Source organism: Poecile atricapillus, chromosome 1 (assembly GCF_030490865.1).
Source record: "Poecile atricapillus isolate bPoeAtr1 chromosome 1, bPoeAtr1.hap1, whole genome shotgun sequence".
NCBI lineage: Eukaryota > Metazoa > Chordata > Aves > Passeriformes > Paridae > Poecile > Poecile atricapillus.
Window position 1 is genome coordinate 74,634,931 of NC_081249.1, and position 20,452 is coordinate 74,655,382.

Sequence of the window (20,452 nt, forward strand, 5' to 3'; positions counted from 1 at the left end):
ACATTTAAATAAAATTTACATTTATAAAATTCATCAGAACCTGAAAGTTATTAAGTGGACTGACATAATTTAAGACCATAGAATTATATAAGGGTTTGAATTGGAAGAGATCTTAAAGATCATCAAGTACCAACACCTCCCAAATCTTTCTCCTCAAATCTGTTCTTAATCTATTCACCCTCACCTTGGGCAAATCTCTTTTTGAGATTTATTTCAGTTCTGTTTATTTCTGCTTGTTCCCAGGAAAAGCATGTAGATACTACTGCAGAATTCCTGGATTTGATGTGAATAATACATAATATTTTCGAAAAACCTGAAATTTGACATTTTCATTGTATTCTCTCAAAGCTTGTTTCATCGGGCGAGTGACACAAGTACACAGTTTTGTATCACATAGCTGTCTTATCTTCCCTTATAGTCAGTGGAAAGAGCAGGCACTTTGAGGAAATGATTCAGCTTATTCTAAAGCACATGTGTAAAACTAATTAGACAGCTTGTGCCCTGGAAGTGTGTATTTTTCTGCATTGACTAGAAAAAGAGTTGATGGGGATTAGCTCTGATGTAGACACCTACATTTTATACCCCTAATGTTAACTGAGATGAATTTCACCCTAGAAATGTTGATTATGTAGCCAGAAAAGAGAAGTAATGGTTTCTATTTTCAACCAAGATTGGGTACAATTCTGTTTTTTAATTTGGAAAGTATTACAGCTATTGATCACACAGACTTTGAAAACCAGGAATTGGTTATAGTTTAGGGAAAAAGTGCCTGCTTAGTGGAATAGTTTTCTGTGAACGTCATAGTTTTGAACATCCAAAATACACATGCAGTCATCTTTCTTTCTCAAATACTCAAAGCTGCAGATTTTGATCTACAAAATAGGAAACGAATTCTTGGTACCTGAACCACCCCCTTTTGCTTCACTGTCCTGAGATATTGAGGCAATGACCTTAAGTCTCTTTGTAACAGGGGAGGGAACTTGACAGCTACTCAGCCTGGAATGTGAAGTCTCTCACTTTCCTTCTCTGAGCTTTAACTGCTTAAGAGTGGCTAAAGTTATGAGAGATGAGACCTCAGCCATTCCATTCATGTAACAGTAGATATTACCCAGAACCCAAAACAGGCCTGAGATTTTGTCAGATGAGAGAGTGCTCCAGAAAGCCTTTCCTACAGAAGTTCATTAAGTCTGGGGGCACTTAAAAAACCCAGGTACTTCCTTGTGCACCCCTCAATTCAGACCAAAAGGTCAAGTTCAATCACAGAGGAAAGGTAGAGTGGCACTGTCTAACATCCACATTAGCAAATAGGGCAGCTGGTGGGATAAGATTGGTACAGCAAAAGTGTCGGTGCTAAGGAGCTGGCACCCATAGCCAGGATTTCAGGGATTTACAATGGACTCCTTCTAACCTGGTCACCAGACTGAACTCACACAACACTTCAGGGCACATCTTGTTTAGCATCATCCAAACAAAAAAAGAGTTCATATATTTTGAGCCTAACCTTGATGTGAAACTCAGGAACCAGGAGATTTATTGTAAAAAAAAAGCGTGTTCCAGCTAAGATACTCTGTGTTCCTATGGGCTGCACCTTCTAAGACAGGCTCTGAGCATCTGTGAGGCAGGCGGCAGATTCATGCAACCCAAGGCTGAGCAGTGAGAACTGCCTTCAAACACAAGGTCCTGGAAGAGAGGGCAGTGCTGTCACAGGGACCTTTCGTGGCTCTGTTGAGGAGCTTCACACAGCATTCACTGTGGCTAAGGCAGCAAAGCTGGGCTGTGCCAGCCACACAAGCAGCAAAACACCAGGAAACTGCTGATACAGTAGGTCAGGGTCATGGTAGGTCAGGAAGAACCCTCTGTATGTGAAACTGTGCTCTTCACTGCTTCAAGATGCTCTGATTCAAAACTGTCATAGTGCCAGCAACCAGGGGCAGTATGCAGTATTTATACATTAAGCATACTAATGCTTATGTGCTATGCAGTACTTCCTCACTTACACATTCTGAACATCTGGTTTTGCTCTGTACTCCCACTCTGGCTTCTTAAACACCACACAGACATGGTGCACCTGGATTTTGTCACAATGGGAGTGTAGGGTGACCTCAGCTTGCTCAGGGAGATTTTAGGAAGAAACTGCTGGGAATGGTAGACTTTGATTCTTTGGGGAAGGTTGAGAGCAGGTGTAATCAGGATGCTGCAGTGGCTTTTGCATGTTGATTTGCTGGTTTTAGTTCAATGACCAAGGTGACTAGTAACTAGAATTGAAGCCTTTTTTTACTTTGTAAAATTGAAGAAATTATTAAATAATCATGAGTATTAAGAAGAACAAGTAAGAAAATATCCCAAATTGCCATTAACAGGGAAGACAACAGTCATTCCATATACTACGCTGTAGTCACACTAATATCTCATTTTCTGTAAATGAAACAGAACAAAACAAAAAAAAAAAAACGAGATATTAAAGCCATTAGGCTATCAAGTTTATTTCAGAATCTAACACAATTTCGTTTGGTTGTTTTTCTTTTTTTTTTTTTTCCCAAATATTACTGTTTATGTTAGCATCTGCAGAAAGGTGAACTTCAAAAAAACCCAAATCAGCATTAGGATCTAATCACATTATAAAATGCATATACACATAAGAAACTAAAAAGAACAGTGCATTGTGAAAATTTTTAGTTGCTGATCTACTATAACAATGATGAAAATGCATTATTTTGATTTCAGAATTCCAATGGTAATAAAAAGTAACTAGAATTACATTGACTTTAAAGTTTGGTAAAAGCAGGGCCAGCGGGATCCAACTCAGGTTTTTGACACCGCTCTGTAACTTTACCATACAATACTGTTCTTTCAATTTAGCTGAACAATAGCCTGGTCTAGGAAATTCAGAAACTGTTCTACTATTGGAAAGAAGGGCTACCAGTGTCTGCTTTGATTATTTTCTTTTTTTTTCCTGTGTGTGGCAAGGTCACTGACTTTGATAAAACCATTTGTGCACTTGCATCAGCATCTGAAGAGAGAATCTGGCCCCAAGTCATCCTCTGTTCTCTACTACTGTGAAATGGATATTGCACATAACTCATTTTAAAATAATGCTAAACTTCTGTAGCATGAAATGTCCCTCGTTATGATTTACAGAAGATGGAGGTCAGTACAGCTGAAGTGAAAAGGACTTATTTTCAGTTAAATCTCTTCAAAGGGTGATAGCTGTGCATTGCCAATTGGACTTTAACAAAGGTTTTCCTCTTTGCTATTGTGTCACAATCCACCGCCTTAAGAAAAGGAACACCTGCAATAAAATGAAGCCTGTCTAACGCAATATAAAAAGAGTGGAGACTTGTTAAAGACAGAAGATTGAGACCTGACTTGAAATATTGTAGCAGAAATGGCAAAGATATAAACCACAACTGAAGTGGGATTTTATACAATATCTGAAGCCAGGATAAATCTTTCACAAAGCCATAAAAAAAGCAATTGAGAAACAAGCCTAATTTTAACAACTAGCACTCAGAAAAGGGCATTCTTATTGAGGAAAGGGTGCACAGCCACTAGAGAGGATGCTAAGGAAGGCAGAAAATAAATCAGACGTGGCTCTGTCTCTTGTGAAGGCAGGTGCTGAGCTGGAACAGGGGTGTGCACACCTGCCCTCACACGGCTGGGCAGAGAACGCTGCTTCCCACACAGACCCCGTGCTTACTGCCAGCTGGCCAAGCAGAGAGCCATGTGCAGTGCAGGAAGTTGCTGGGGAAGAAAACCTGGACAGGTGGCTCAAAGGTCATTAACCAGTGCCTTGAGCATGGCTAGTTGCTTCCTTCTCATGCTGAAGTTGTTTGCATTCAAAGCCTACTCCTATCCTAAATAGGATATGCAGGCTTGTAAGGAAAAAGGAGGTGAGGAAAGGGATGAAGGGTGTAAGATGAAGGTCACTTCACAAATCCTTTGAATCATGCATATTCACCCTTTGTCTCCTACTGCCTATTTGCTCTTTCAGTAACTGAAATAACTTATTTCTCATGTCCAAACCTCATCAGTTGTGTGCTGCAGTAACAAAATGCATTCTTATTACTGTGCAGTGTGGGACTGTGTGCAAAATCCCAGCTGCTTCACAAAAAGGAGCCCATGCAGAGCTCCTCCTGGCTCTGCAGAGTGAGGAAACTGCTGGTGGCAGTGCTGGCGGCTGTCTCCTTCCAGGAGAAGAACTATCAGTTTGCTTTGACATTACAGTGTTGCTTAGAAGCAGCTCCATAGACCTCTAGGGAGAAGAAAGCATGGAGAGTAAAGACTGATGAAGAAAAGGCACTTTATGAATCTTCTATTCCCTCTGGGACTCAGATACGAAGACAGCTGCTGCTGTGTCCCTGAAGTGGTCCAACAATACTGCTACCAGCCTACACTACTGTGTTCTGTGCACATACCAAATTCTTTGGCTAATGATTTGTTCCTGGGGTTCTGTGGGAGCAGAACTAAACCTGCATTTTATTCATGAAAACCTAATAGACATAGGGGAAAACTGCAGACAGCCCATACTGTTTCAGAAACAAGAGATAAGGAAATCTACATTATGCCACCAAACTACATGTAAAAGCCATGCTGTCTCTTGATAAATACTCATCTGCGTTGTGCTAGTGATCCTTTGTGCCAACACATCTCTGTGCTCATGAAAAATGGGGAAAAAGGAATGTTGGAGCTAGTACTCCGTGTAACTCACATGTTTGGTTAATTTCTGCCTTCCCTTATTATGTTGTAATTTATTGCAATGCATCATGTTTTAATTTATGATTGTCTTAAATGAAGTATGCTAGTAATCTAAATATGATTTGCGAAAGTGCCAAGTGATATCTTCAGTTAGTATACACACTGAAGACTAAGACAAGAAAAAAATGTTTTTAAAACCAGCCAAATTGACAACTCAATCAATTTAGAGAAATTCAGCAGTCAAACATTACTTTTTCAAATTTAGCACTCTTAAGACAAAATGAGAGGAGATGAAGAAGGAGGGGAATATCTTCCTTCTTCAGAAAGGCTTCTGTCCTTTTCTTCACACGCACATGTATTTGCTTTCATTTTGATGGTAATACTAACCACTACTACTATTACTGCTACTACTACTACTGCTAATTCTACTACTGCTACTAATTCTTGCTGTGACAACCCACTCCATTTTATCTATCAGAGAGATTTGGTTTTCAGTGCAAACACATACATGATATTTCTCATATCTCTCATATTTTTCAACATATCTCAAGGCTCTTTAAGGCTGAGGAATAAGCAATGTCAAACATTATCCTGAACAACTGAGTTAGTTAGACAGCTGTGAACAGCATTCAAGACACTGGGCAGCTACTTCCCTATTATGCTTGTTAGTAACAATTGTTAGCTGTTATTAATTAGAGTTTATTGGCTTGCAGTTTTTACAAGATTAATGATACTAGTACTTTGTGGCAACTTTACATCCATGTGTAAATTTAAATACTACACAGGACAATCTAATTCTTTTCATTATTATGTATAAGTTCAGCCATGTACATTGAAACATTAAATCTGTGCCAGATGCTCCATAGCAGTTTTCACCTCTGTGTTTAAAGGCAAATAAGCCCCGGATGAGCAATGAGGCTTGATCTGGATGATACAGAGCACAGACAGAGCTGAGGAAAGTGCTCGTCTACTGTAAAACATTCTATTTAATTCTTATGGGCTGGGGAGAGCAGGGTGCAGGAAAAAAAACCCTGGAATCAGCCTGTTTGGTACACCAGGAGCTAGACTGATGATCTCTGACAGCAAAACTGATTCACTATGCAAAATTCAGAAGAAAATGCTGTTCACAGTGGGCATTGGAAGGCTTTGAACATACAGAATGCTGAGGTTTCAACTTTGTCAGATGTAGGCTATGGGAGAGGATGGAGAAGATACAGACAGAAGGAGAAAGGAAATCCATTGCCATTCATGCAAAAGGAAGAAACATTTATTTTTTGAATATAGTCCTCATCATGGGGATGTGTTTATGGACATATGTATAAATATAGAAACAAACACTGTCATGTTACTGCATATGAAAAGCTCTAGAAAACAGAAATTAGGAGTAGCAATATTCTCTTTCAGAAAGAAGTAAACAAAGGTCCTAGGCAAATGCAATTACAGTTAGCTTGTGTTTTCAGCTTGCTTTTCAGAGCTTCGCATGAAGGTCATTATGGAAGCAAAATTAAATAGTATTTATGGTAAAAATCTGCCTGAGAGGGCTATTGGAAATAAGGAAGAAGTAGCAGACTACTTAGTAGCAGAAAATGAGGAGCTAAAATGCTGGAGAAGCATCTGCCTGGCTTCGTGATGGACTTTTTAGATGCAGTCACACAGCGTAGCACAGAGGTTGATCTGATCACCCCAGTGTTCCTTCTGGCTGTTTCTGATGCATGCACATTATGGGTTTGCAAGATTCAATACAAGATAATACACAGTTCACTCACTCATAAGGTATTTCTATCTCAAGAGCTGCCTATAGGTGTGTAAAGGGTACTATGAATCACAGGAGCTCAGCTGTGTACACGTGTCTTACTTCGTGGCCTCTCAGCCACGAAAGCACAAGCAGGACACCAAGCACAGCAGGACAGGCTGGGAACACACTGGACAGGAAGAAGCCTTGCCAGAAAGCCCCTGGGCTTCTGGTTTGAGTTTTCCATGGGCTGGTCTCTCACGACAGAGAAAGCCAACAGCCTCTTGGACTGCACTGTCATTAGCTTGAGGGGAGGTGATCCCACCCCTCTGCTCAGTTCTGCTGAGGCACATCTGCAGTGGGCCCACTGCTGGGCTCCCCCGTACAAAAGAGACATGGACATACTGAAACAGGTCCAGAGAAACTCCACAAAGGGTATTGAAGCATCTGTCATATGAGGAGACACTGAGAGGGCTGTGACTGGAGCAGCCTGGAGAACAAATAGCTCAGGCAGATCTTAGCAGTATTAATAAACACCCAGTGGGATGGTGTAGGGAAGATGGTACCTGACTCTCCCTTGAGGTGTACAACAACAGGACAAAAGGCAAGTGACATAGCTTGCAACACAAGAAATTCCAGATAGACATGAGGAATTTATTTTTTTTTTCTATGAGGTAGTCAAGTAGTGAAACAGGAAATAAGTGTTATGGGATCCACCTTAGAAGCATTCAAAATTTGGCTGAATGAGTAACCTGATCTAAGGCTGCCCCCTTGAGCAGCAGGAGTGATCTTCAGAGGTGACTTTCAATTCTAGTTATTCTCTCAGTTTGTGAAATAGAACTGTTCATGCCAACACTTCACGGTTTGAATTTCAAAACCAGCACCAAAATCTCTCTGACAACGAATCCCACTGCTCTAAGAGTCCAGTCTTCTTTTTCTTCTGGTATCTTATTTGCTCTGCAATGCTTAATATGTGCTGACAATGGGAATTCTGTCAGGAAATGGGACAGGGGAACAAACCTAACTTCCAATTTCAGCACTTCATGCTTTTGAAAGCTTCTTTACATCATTTTACATGTCCTTTTGGTATAGATTATCAGAAAAAAATAAAAAATATTGAAAGACCAGAAAAAAAGGTCTAAAGTATTTATAGTTAATAACACTTTTCCTCATGATCTAAATGACTCCTAGCTTACACTTTTCAGTGTAATTATCAAATGTGTTTGGATTATTGACTGCACTGTATACCTGAACACATTTCTGAGCACTGAACAAACTATAAGAAACAGCTGTGAGATCAGCTATGGCTGAGCAAATGACAGTATGCTTCTCCAATAATAAGAATTATTGGTCTCTGAAGAAGTAAAAAGAGTAAATACAGTGGCTGAACAAATATAATATGTTTTCACTGAAATCTTCAAAATTATTTTCTGTGATAGTCTTCAAATCTGACCTCATTGTTTTATTACACTTCAGCATTGCTTGAAAAGCAGCAAAGAAATAATGGAAGAAATCTATGATGTGTATTTACTGAAGGTAAAGTATCCTAACTGAACTAACTGAATGCAAGTACAACCTAGGAGAGAGCACCATGACATTTCCTTAAACATGTGTTTTTAGCTATATATTTTTATCATCTTTCCTAAGGAAATCACTTTTCTGCTACTGAGCTATCTCTGGGTCTGTTTATTGATTTTCCAGTAAAATATTTCCTAACACATATGGCAATTTCAGCTATATTTGAAAGGAAGACAGTATCTTTAAGACACTGTCTAAGACATCTAAGGCATTATGTCTGTACAGTTCTTATTAATACTGGCTGTTGGGTGGAGAACAGAGACCCATCTTTTTTAGCCACCAAAAGGACAGGAAGCACTTGGACACTACACATCTTGTCTGACAGCACATGGCTTGCACATAGGTACTGACACCTTCCACACATTTCTTGCTTAGCCATAGGAATTGCCTTTTCTTTCTTGCTCAGCACACCTCTGGGATGAAAAATTTTATGGTACTTGTGGAGAGGTGGATTTGGAGAAAAACAAAGCCCACAAAAAACCAAGGGGATATCACTTGTTTTAATATTTTTGAACACAACTCCCATCTGTTGTATGTAGTTTCTGGATTGTTTCAGGTTGTACTTATAAAAATTAAGCAATAAGTAAGTACTAATAGGGATAAAATTCTGTGGGAAAAATATAAATTAAAAAAATCATTATTTTGTTAGACTTGGAAGCCTGACTTGGGGTTTCATAACTTCAACTTAAATAGGTGTGAGGTATTAGTTTTATTTGAGCTTTCTTAGTAATAAATAAACCCACTTTTTTGTTGTTGTTGTTGTTGGCATATTTATTTTGGAACATGGATTCTGCATTTCAGATAGAAATTCTGTAAATACATATAAGTTTCAAGTAATAATTTTCTGTTTTTAGCAGATATACCCTTCAGCTCTAGTCTTCCTTGACTTCTGATTTTCACTGGATGAGCAAAAAACAGAGACACTATTTTTAAAAAGCAGGAAGAAACATAAAATGAAAAGAGGGAGTAAGAAAAGAAACAAAACTCTCAATGAACAGTTGTGTGTTTCTTGCTGTGCCGTATGTGGCAAATGACTCCTTTGGCCTGGACTGCTCAGATGCTGTACAGCTTGCTGCCAGTGTCAGTGGATTTGTTGGAAGGAACTGGAAATCATTTTACAATGGGCTTCAAGCATTCGTTTCATCTTAAGCAGAAAGTTCTTTGTATTAAATTCATGGGAGCACTTTAGAAACACAGCTTGCAAAGAAGAGACACAGAAGCAAAGAATTTTCCATCCCTTTCACTGACTTTCATCCTTTCATTCAAACAGAATATTTTTGTGCTTTTAAAAGACCACCTGCTGAAAGTGCCATGAAAAAAGGGATGTTGGTAAACAAGGACACAACGGTCTGTGACAAAAAATGAATCACTAGAAATGCATTCTGCTATATAAGCTATAGCTGTTACATAAAACTGTGTAGATATCGTTTTATCCTTCTGTGTCTTTGTTTTAGCTCCCTTTTTGTAATCTGCAAAGGTAATGGTAAAAATAAATAAAAATCCCTAATTTCATGCCTGTAGGAAAACAGGGCTTTGCCTCTGTCTTTAGTCACTTATGCAACACAAATAAAGGGCTATCCTGGTTTATGTTTTGAACCAAAAACTTGTTGCACATTGGTTTTTATGGCTGTGTATGAACAGATGAAACAAAAGGCTGGATAAATAAACTTGGAATCAGATTTAGTGAGATCACTTACCGGGTTCTAGAACGCATTCTGTTAAGCATAAAAAGTTTTCTATAACCATTAAGCACAGATGTGCTTTCTCCAAAATGGAAACATGCTTTCTGAAAGCTGTGTGGAAAGCTGACATGGAATAGATCTTTGTAAGATCACAGAACCCTAGAATGGCTTGAATTGGAAGGGACCTTAAAAGTATCAAGTTCCAACCCCCGTGCCATGGACAGAGACACTTTCCATCTTATTTGGACCGCTCTGGGGGCTCCTGCTGAGCAGTGAAACACACTGGTTTTGGGTTACTTCTGCAGGCAAGCAGCAGTGGTCACATCAAGCACTGAATCCCCTCGTGTGACAGACTGTGGGGCTGCCCCAAACACCAGCACTGCCAAGGCTGCCCTGAGAGGCCACGGGGAGGGAGCAGTCCAAGCCTAGAGCCACACCACCCCAGCCACACACCAGGACTACACTGGTCAATAAAATGGTGCAGGTCTGCTTCCCCTTCCCAAAGGCAAATCACGTACATCACTTAAAGTGAGCAAGTAAACAAAACACTTCTGGCAATATGTGTGGTGTCTTTCAGAGTCTGGGATGAAGGATGGTAAGGTCTGCCAGAGTGCAAAGGATGAGTTTCACTTCCAGGTAACAAAAAGGTTTTCCTGGTTATGGTTGTTTTAAGCTGTTAAGAAGATAAGGAGTTCTTTCACCATCATGAGAATAAAGGATGAAAAGGAGCTAAAATTATCTTGGTAGGCTTAAGTTATAGCAGATTATTAAGTGTAGGTGGAGATCTGCTGACTCAGGCTGAAGACGCTGTCTCTCTTACTGATCACAGAGGCAACAACTCTTTCATGTGTGCAGAAACTGATGTCCTGCTTCAGTGCTGTGTTTAAACAGGGCTTTGAGCTGAGCCATGCCAACAGGCACTAACACCAAAACCAAGCAAAATGTTTCCAATAATCCCCAAATACCTCCAAGTCAGTCTTGTGTGGGTGAACATGACCGAAGAAGAGAAGCACTGCTTTATTAAGAAAATCATCTCAGTCTTGGCATATCCTTGAGAGGTAAGATCTGAAACCTTTGCTGAGATGCAGACAAGAGTGGGAAATCCAAGCAAATCAGATACAAACCCTTGAGTGTAGGCTGAATCCATCTTCTGGCTTTAACACAATGGCAGCCCTACTGTCCCTTTCTAAAATGGAAATCTGAAAATCAAACCCCATTTCTCTGTATTTCACCATAAAAAGCAATACAGATTTGGCCCTGCCTAAAATATCACAGATAAATAAAACCTAAAGGGAAGATCTCATGATAAAAACGACATCCTGGATTGTGCATGGGGGGAGTCTGGAATTCAGATACATCACTGGGTTCCAGGAGAGAACTCTTCTGTGAAGACAAGTCCCAGATGCAGAGTGTGGAGGGTGGTTTCTACACACACAACAATGCACATGGGGAGGAGAAATAAATGAGAAAAACTAATAAACTAATAAATATAGGGGGGAAAAGGGAAATGGGAAATGGTGACAATAAAGTTGTATGAGAAGTGAGGAACCAGCAAGGTGCTGTTTTTCTCTGCTGGAAAGTGAAGAGGGCAGCGAGCAGAAAACACCAGGTCAGATAAGTGGGCAGCAGGCATGGGCAGGGGAGGAACACATTAGCTCACTTCTACAACACAGCCAGTGAAAAAACCTTCAGTCTTCGCTGCTTGAGATACACAGTCATGAGAAGTGTGAATGTGTATGTACATGGGCAGTCAGTTGAGGAGAAACCCACAAACCCACAAGCCAGCTTCCCTCCCTTCATTTGTGTAGATTTAAGGGCAAAGCACTTTGAGTTATGGTCTCATTACTGAGATTTAATTACTTTTCCTAAATGTTCTGCAGAACATTTACTTGTACATTGCAAAGTATTACAGTATAGTCACAACTTAGGCTCTCAATTACAGGAGAACTAGGCAGGAAAGAAGTTGAGTTAATTAGACTCACTGAAGCTTAATCAATTCCTTGGTGTATGCAGGGAAGAACATGCCAACTTTCAGTCCATCTGTGAAGCTGTGAAGCCACCTTACCTGTCTGCTACAGGTTATTAAAGCCCTCAAGCAAAGGGAAAAAGTCAATGGCTGATATTTGAAAATGGTTGTTGTTTTGCATTTTCTACATTGGGCTAATTTTTTTTTGCTAGTTTCTTCATTCCTATCTTTTGACAAATAAATGTTTTGGATCTGAGAATGCTTCTGACTGCCCATCTTCAAAGCAGCATTTGATCTTTGAGGGTCATATTGGAACCCCAAACCAGCACCCCAGGATCATTTGTAGGTCAGCCTGTCTAGGAAGACCAGGACCTTCATAGAGTAAAGCTGCAGCTCTTCTGCATACTTTCTCAAGCCTGGCTGTAATGCCATTCCTGCTTTTACAGTGACAGTCTTTTAGAGGAATGGAGACAATCTCCAGGCATATGGGGGAAGAAGGGAATTCACATGATACATGACTTCCAATTTAATTAGGTCATGCAAAAATAGATACGTATATGTTAGATATGTATAGAAGGTGACTACTGAGAGAAGAAAAAAATCTGTAAGCCCACAAGCAAGTTTCTTTCCCTTCACTAGCATAGATTTAGGGCAAATCTTTTACACTTAGGAGCAAATAAACATAAGTGGAAGTACAAAAAAAGCTCATTTCCTAGGTAAAATTTATCCCACCCAAAATTAGAGAATAGCCAGATAAATCACTTCCAAAAAGTGATACAAGTATGCTGCATGTAAGGTGTTAACTCCTACCCTCAACTCTCTGTGTGCAGTTAATGCAAAAACAGCTCAATTAGCTTTAAGGCTTGTCCTGTAGAGGTGTGAGACAACCTCACCATGTCTGATTCAGCCTGTTGTGGCCACGCACTCCATTTTTATTTCTTAGCATGCCTGCATTAGCTACCTATTTTAGGCATGCAAAATCCAGACCTTTATGAACTGAATATGCAGTCAATCGACTGACTGCCGATCTAGAAGGAAAATAAGTAGCAGCTCCTGGATGAAAATAAAATGTACACGTGAGATCAGTGAGATCCAAACATGTACTCAGTGACTTAATTTTCCTTTGAAACGGCATGGATAGTCAGTAGGAACACCTACACAGGATGGTGGGTGTACTTGAAGACTTGTGGTAGCAGAACATACTTTTTCTATGTCACATTTGCATGCCATGTTAAAGAAATCAGGTAACATCATGTGCTCACACAGAAGTGAGGGAGAAATTGTTTTTCTGAATGTAATTTAGAAGACCCTCACATGGGTGTTCTGTTTAATGTAGGCTGAACTGGGGGAGGATTTCATTATAAGCTGTAGAAAGTATGTGTTAAAACATAACGGCATTTAGAATAAAGAAGGATATAAAGGCCCAATGAGTATCTGTAGCAATACGGCATTGTCTGCTCTTTTCTTGGCAACAGTCATAGAAAAAGTCCTTGTTATATCAGCCACACTATTAATTCTCAGTTTCTGTCTTTACCTTCTACCAGTGAAAGCAAAATTGATGTATATATGACATTGAGTACTATTTTATGAATTTCTGTATCAAAAATGACATTTAATTTTTCAGTGACTTCAGAGGCAGATGCATCATGAATGGTTTTGCAACAAAATCTTCAAAATTCTCTAATGCATCAACCAAGAGAAGCAGAATGGTGGCAGAAGGTCCAGCACCAGCAGATGGCATTCATTCCCTGCAATTCCTGCAGCAGCAGGAGGCACTGAGCAGTGAACTTGCACCACAGCAATGCAATATGTGGGATCATAAGAGATGCAGATAGTTAACCGTAAGTTATTTTCCTGTCATTTAGCAAAATTTTTCTTTCAAAGCAGCATTTATTTAATTTTTGTTCATAATTTAAGAACGAGCTTACATGTAAATACTATATAGAGATAGATTTGCCACATCAGAGCAGCAGTGAATTTGATATTCACTTTGCACACTGGTATAGGCAATACCCAGTGCAAGCCAGTCTGTTTGACTCTATTTTCTTTCCCCAGTAGCATGTTTCCATGTAGAAGAACATGACCTCTCTTCCCAGTTCAATAGCACTTTTATTCACTGCTCTTCATGTTTCTAAATAGCCTGCAAAGGTGATAAAACTATCAGTTTAAATATTTGTAACAGTAATTTAAAGCTTTTTATGGCTAGAAATACATGACCTATTCTATTTGGCAAACAGAAAGAACAGTGGATTTAAAATAGATTTCTTTTTCCCCCTCAAATAAGGCAGAGCTTTACCCCCATGAAGGTACAGATTAAGAACACACTGGCAATTCAACAACACCACGTTGTTCCAGTAGCCCTCTGACCCAGGAGGCATCAGGCAGGGAGGTGCTGGGAAGTGGGACCAAATGTGCAGCTGCCCTGACTGTACAAATGTACAGCTGCAGTGCTTTTCGCCACCAAGGTCCTGAGGGGGAAAGGAGAGGCTCCCTGCCCTGACTTGCCAGCTGCTAAGACAAGTGCTGTATATGAAAAGAGAATGGAACAGGCAAGTGGACATACAAATATAGGTCCACGGAGTAAAAAAAAAATCGACTTAAACAAATCAGTTTAATTTCCAGTGCCAAAATGAACAAAACACAATCTCATCTGGAGTTTCAGTAATGTGTTTACAGTAACATTTAAAGCATGTGTTACCTGTTCTAAGAGATTCTGAAGCCTCTCTATTTCACAGTCTATTACAAATTTCTTTTCTTGCCTTCGGTCCAGATCTTCTAAAAGCCGCCTGTAGCTGGCATCGTTAAAATTCTCCACACAGATGGCACTGACTTGCCAGCTATTTTGTCCTGCTTTTTCCATAATTGCTTGAAGTATTGAATAACCTAAAAGAGAAGGATACAATACACTAGTAACACAATCCTTGTGTTTTTAGAATAGGAATTGTCCTTAATCAATATTATGTCTCTTAACATATGCTCCTGCAGGGAAGGGAATAAGAGAATATTTGAATCCCTACCTATGCCGCTTGTCATGATCAGCGCACAGTATGCAATTAACAAAATTTACAATCGCTGTGATCAGAAGGCTGGGAGTGAGCATTATGGATAATCGTCATATGATTCATACACACAAACTCTTCCACTCAAGCATTCAGCTTCTCAGATTAGTTTTGTACAGTTTTTGTATCTGGGTATTTCACGACACAGCAAGGGAAAATCTGAGCCTACTCATTCAGCGGAAGTATTTGCATACCACAAAAGCATTCAAGTGCCTTGGTTTGGGTTGCTTTTTTTAATAACAACACTTAATCCAAGCAGCTTTTAATGCTTCCTAGCGAGAATTCTTTGTTTAATTTAATTATACATATGCATTTATATGCCAGTACAGATGTATGAATAGAAATTATATTGAACTATTTCAGAGCTTCCATATAGCTTGAATCAATGCATGCAAAGAGATTAGAGGTCAATGAATGAAGGGCACCGGAGAAGCATTAACTGTTACCACTGGCAGGATAATTGCTCTTTATCAGTGCCAGTGTTTGATGCCCCTGTGATGTCTTTGAGGCTGTTCACAGATGGGAAAGGCAGTGTCCTGTCAGAGGTCTCCCCCGAACCTGCAGGGCAGTCTCAGGCTGCCCTGAACCACCAGCCCTTCACCTTCCTCCTGCTGGGGATGTGCAGCACCGAGGCAGCAGGGGAGCTTATGACATGAATTAGGACAGCTTGCAAACCTTGTCTTGACTTGCTCAACTATCCCCTGAAGCAGGAAGCATGTATTATTCTATTTTTCATGCAGAATAAGTGTGGAATTTGTTTAAAGCAATGAAGATTGTACACCTCACACCCAGAGTTAATGTTTAAGGAAGACAAAAAGAACAGAAGGACAGATATGTTTCTCAATGACACGTTCATAAAAATGACTCAATACAGAGCAGGTCCTCCTGTCTAGAACCACAACAGGATTGTGGCTTTTAACTCATTAGCTGGCACAATTTTCCCCACTACCTTTAAATGAAAGATTTCACATCTTAAATTTTTTCCTTAGTGATGTGGTTACCCAGTGGTATCCTCTTTCCCTCTTCAACAAGAATGTCCCATGCCCAAGTGCAGTGACCCCCAGGTGTCATTTTAATGCATTTAAAGATGCCACTGCTTGACAGATTCCCTGCAGAACTATGAGATATTCCCACAGATTCCAAGAGGAATCTTTGTAAGTTACACTTCAGAAGGAGCACATTTGAGTGTGTGGTTGCTAACTAATCAGTTAGCAGGAGACCTACAACAGGACCAAAATCTGAGTTTGCCTCCAGTCAAATAAAACTAGACAATAGTGTTACTAGAATATGAAGCTTTTGGACACATGTGAAACTAACCTTCTTGCAAATCTAGGAGTAGCTATTTTTCTACTGGCTCCTATAACATTTGCAGTCTTTGAAATATTAACTTAAAATATAACTTTTTATATCTTTACCAGCACTCCAAAATGAACATTTATTAGGTTTTTTTCCCCTTCAATTCAGATGACATAGATAAAAATACTAACAATTATAATAAATACATAAAATGCAGAACATATTTTATAACATAAATGAGACATTTATTTTATGAAACAGGATTTTATTGCAGGAAATGAATTCAAATACTCCATGTATTGAGTATTAAAACATTTCTGTACTCAGCATATATTTTTAACCCGATGGCTGTTATTTTTTTTCAAAGAACCATCAGCTTTACTGTTAATTGCTGCGTAATTATTCTGCTTTTCCTGTTGCTATATTCAATCTCCTTTTTGCCTGTAATTATCTCTGCAAATCATGAGATTCTTTCCCAAGCATTGTATTTCTTGCTTCATTTCCTATTCATTTCCATATATAGACATATATTAAAACCACTCCAATGTTACAGAGGTTCCTGCTTCACTTACACTGTAACTTTGACTTGATCTTTGCTACCAAGGCAGTCAACATTTACTTAATTCATCTTCCTGACACTAATTAACATTTTCTTTGATTCAGAATGAATGGTGTTTGAAACAGCAATTGACATTCCCTCCTTCCTTTCTTATTTCACTTGGACAACTTCACTAAGATGTGTTTTGATCAAACTGGTAATTTATCCCAGCACAAAGCATGACAAATATCAGACAAACACACAGAAAACCTTTTCTTCTATCTTGGATCAAGGTTTCACTTGCCACATTTCATTAGCAACTGCCTTCATTTAGGTATTTGAAGCTTCTGTAGCTTCTTGACGGTAGCTGGCACTTTAGTGAGGGTTTTTACATGGAGGCATAACACAGCTAAACAGCACTAAGTGGATATGGTGCGATATTCTCTGTCAGAAGAGTTCAGAATCCCTGTGCAAGTCATAAGTGGCATGGTCATCTATTCAGTGTGCAGGAACAATTTTTAATATAACAGACTGACAAGGATGAAGTTTACACAGAATGAATAAAGGCATTCACAGGCCCAGTTGGATAAAAATTAGACATGCTGCAGAGAATGCCTATTTGTCCAAAATAATTGACCACAGCTGACAAGGAAAAAAATTGGTTTCTGCAAACATTTTATAAGGCAAAAACCTCTGAAAATAACCTGGGATAATTCTCAGAAAATGAATGCTGCATTTCTATTTAAGCAAAATTCCTAATCCTTAGAAAGATGTTTGCCCAAGTAAAGACAGCAGACATGAATATTATAGCTGTCATCTAAAAGGTATTTATTTTCTGTTTACCTGCTGTTTATCCTCAGTTATGCTACAGACAGATGAATGATTCATTTTCTGTAATACATCCCTTCCATTTATTGTGAAATACTATTTGTTGCATAAAAGCAAACAAAAAATCCCTAGGCTAGCTCATATCAACTGAGTGCACAATACATGTTCTTCTAAACAATATAATTTAGGAAATTTCTAGGACTAATTCCTATAAATATACAAAAGTAAGCTAAATTCTCCCACAAATTTTTATAGTAACTGTTTCTCATCAACTTATTCAACCTTCAAATCAAAATAACTTATTTATTAAAAAAGAAAAATGATTCTGCCCAAGCATATCTTTGAAGCCTGGAAATGTGTATCAAAAAGTTTCTGATCCTTCACAGGGTTGCCTGTTTGTTTGAGATTTTTGTTTGTTTGTTTTGTTTTTTTTTTTAATTAGTAAATCTATGAACTAAATAAAATGTCAACAGAATCTCCTGAAAGCTCAACTGAAGTCCTTCCCAAATGCAAGGACATTATATGCAAGAAGGACTTCTTTTTCCTCTTTTTGGGACATTATTCTGGGGAATTTTCCTCACATGACCTGTGGACAACTTCAGACCAAAAGTCTGCCAACTGATTTTTATAGGTCATTGCTTAAATGTAGATACTAACAGCTGCTTAAGGACCAGTAATATCAATTCCACCTCAACATCCTGTAACCCAAACAGCAACAGGGTAAGTCTGCAAAAACTTTGTTTTCTTGATCCCTTTTCTCCTTGATTTTCTGCTCTCTTGTCAGGGGGAATTGTGGTGACCCACCACACTGCTATTTTCTTTTTTCTTTTTTCCCAAAAGATTACACACAGTCATAATGTTGGGAAAAAAACAAAACACATGAACACCCCCCTTCCTACGCCCCCAATCTTAAAAATGAAAATTTACTCTATTTGGTTCCTAGAAAATCAAAGCTGGAGATGCCTACTGCAAGAAATCTATATACTGGGATTGATACTACAGGTAAATACATTACAAACAAAATCTCAGATTTTTTAAGCCTTCTCCCCTCAACCCACTGGCATTTTTTAATGAAAAAATGCATAAACCTTGGAAAAATAGCATATGTGCACCTGGTGCTGTAGAGATATTAGTACTTCTTCAGAGTCAGATATCTTCTGGGGGCCAAAGTTTGTAAAATGGAAAATTTCATAGTCCAGGATTCCTCCTACTCACTGCAACATTTCTGTAATTGGAGCCTTTATACAACCCTCCTCCACCCAAGCAGATGAAATAATGAGAAAACTTTTTGATTTTAAAATTTAAGCTACCTTTCAGGTTTTTTTATTTGTCTTCAGCTAGGCTTTTCCCTAACCAATTTCATTTCAGCAGGCAACGATTTGTTTTCATTTATTTCAATCTAAATAAACGTAAAATCTGATATCTAAATATTTTCAGCATTTTCAGAATAAACTGAAGAGACAGAGGAGTACCATCGTATTTTTTCTGCTGGAATGCACATTTTTCCTTTTTGTCTCCTCTTTTTTTTTTCTATTTTTTTCCCTATCTTTTCTTGTTTGCTTGCCTGCTTGCTTGCTTTCACCAGAAAACAGTTCAGTGATCAATTACAGTGATATAATTAAATTCCAGTAACTTTAATCTTCCAGCAGCCTTTTCATTCTGGGAAACCATTTCCCCAAGCCTCTGAGCACAGGCAATAATTTCTGATGGTCTTGCCAGGAGACAGACAGTGAAGTGCCCGTTTGCTCCAAACAGCAGCACCCCCAGCAATAATTCTCATTTTGGACCTTTTGTGCAGTAACCCATTATTAATTTCCTACAATGAAGAGGACGCAATATTTACATATTATGACTATACTTTACTATGGTTAGCAGACTAACAATACTGAATTAGCAAGCTATCAGGTTAATAAACTTGAAAACAGCATATGCAATATATTTGTTATGACACCAGGCATAGAAAGCATCTCTGACGAACATGGGTCTTTTCCAAAGATGGGCTTATACTGGCTCATATATGGCACGTTACTGAAATGCAAAAGCATTTGCTTCTCTTTCAGGGCCAGTTAATTTTCTAATAAGAATAAATCTCATTCCCAAGATTTACTAAGATCCCAAAAGCCCCAGACACTGCTGGAGCTACTTTACAAAAGCTACTTCCAACTGTAGGAATTCATATTTGGATGTTTTTTCATAAATCCAACACACAGCAGAAGTGAAGAATAAACAATAAATTATTTGGTAAAGATAAGGCAATATATCTAATATTCAGGACTGGATTAATGTCATTTAATTCTAGCTGTTTATAGAGTAGTTGTCTAAGTTAATTGTTCAAGCTTTCAAAGGAGAGACATGTGTCTCATAAAAAACACTTTTTTTTTTTTTTTTCTCCCAATGAATACTGAAGGAGTTTGGACATGAAGCTTAATGAAAATACCTACCATTTATTTTATATGGCCAAATCTTGTCAAGATGAATCCAGAAAAAAACAATGAAAACCATACAAGAAATTTACAGTATGAGTGATGCATGACTGGACAGTCCACTAATAACTACAAGCATTCAAACTCATGCATATTTCATTTTTCCTTGTGTGTTTATTACCTTTTTATTAACATACAGTTTTGTTTCAAATTTTGGTCAGCACAGAACTTTCAGAACTTAAACAAAATCATTTGCACCCCTGTTTTTTTCAACAGTATGAGCTGGAGCCAGAACAGTCAAAAAAAAGTGCATACAAACTGGCCAATTTAGATGTCAGAGTGGAAGCTAGAACTATAGGTGTGTTCTGAGTCCTTCTTGGGTCTGATTCACAGAAATGATACAGAGATTGGAAAGTAAGACAGGGAACTCAGGAAACAGCTCCATCTATTCCTCTCTAACCCTCCATCTCCCAGGACATATAAATTATATTGAAAAAATCCTAGACAGATATCTTCCTTTGTCCTTAAAAATCTCTAAAGAGGATTCAGTCACATCCTAAGTAATATATTCATTTCTTTATTATGCTTATCATTAGGAGATATTTTCTAAAGTCTAACCTAAGTCTGTCCTGGCATAATTTGGAGCTGTTCATTC

General features: G+C 38.6%; 1 protein-coding gene across 1 annotated transcript in view; it reads right to left on the reverse strand.

Annotated features, from left to right (window-relative positions):
• The window catches only part of GRIA4 (glutamate ionotropic receptor AMPA type subunit 4), a 153,008-nt gene that overhangs the window by 77,380 nt on the left and 55,176 nt on the right, over positions 1 to 20,452 (reverse strand). The window contains exon 3 of the mRNA XM_058836213.1: positions 14,352 to 14,536. Within this exon, the coding sequence (XP_058692196.1) occupies positions 14,352 to 14,536 (185 nt within the window). The remainder of the gene's footprint in view (positions 1 to 14,351; positions 14,537 to 20,452) is intronic.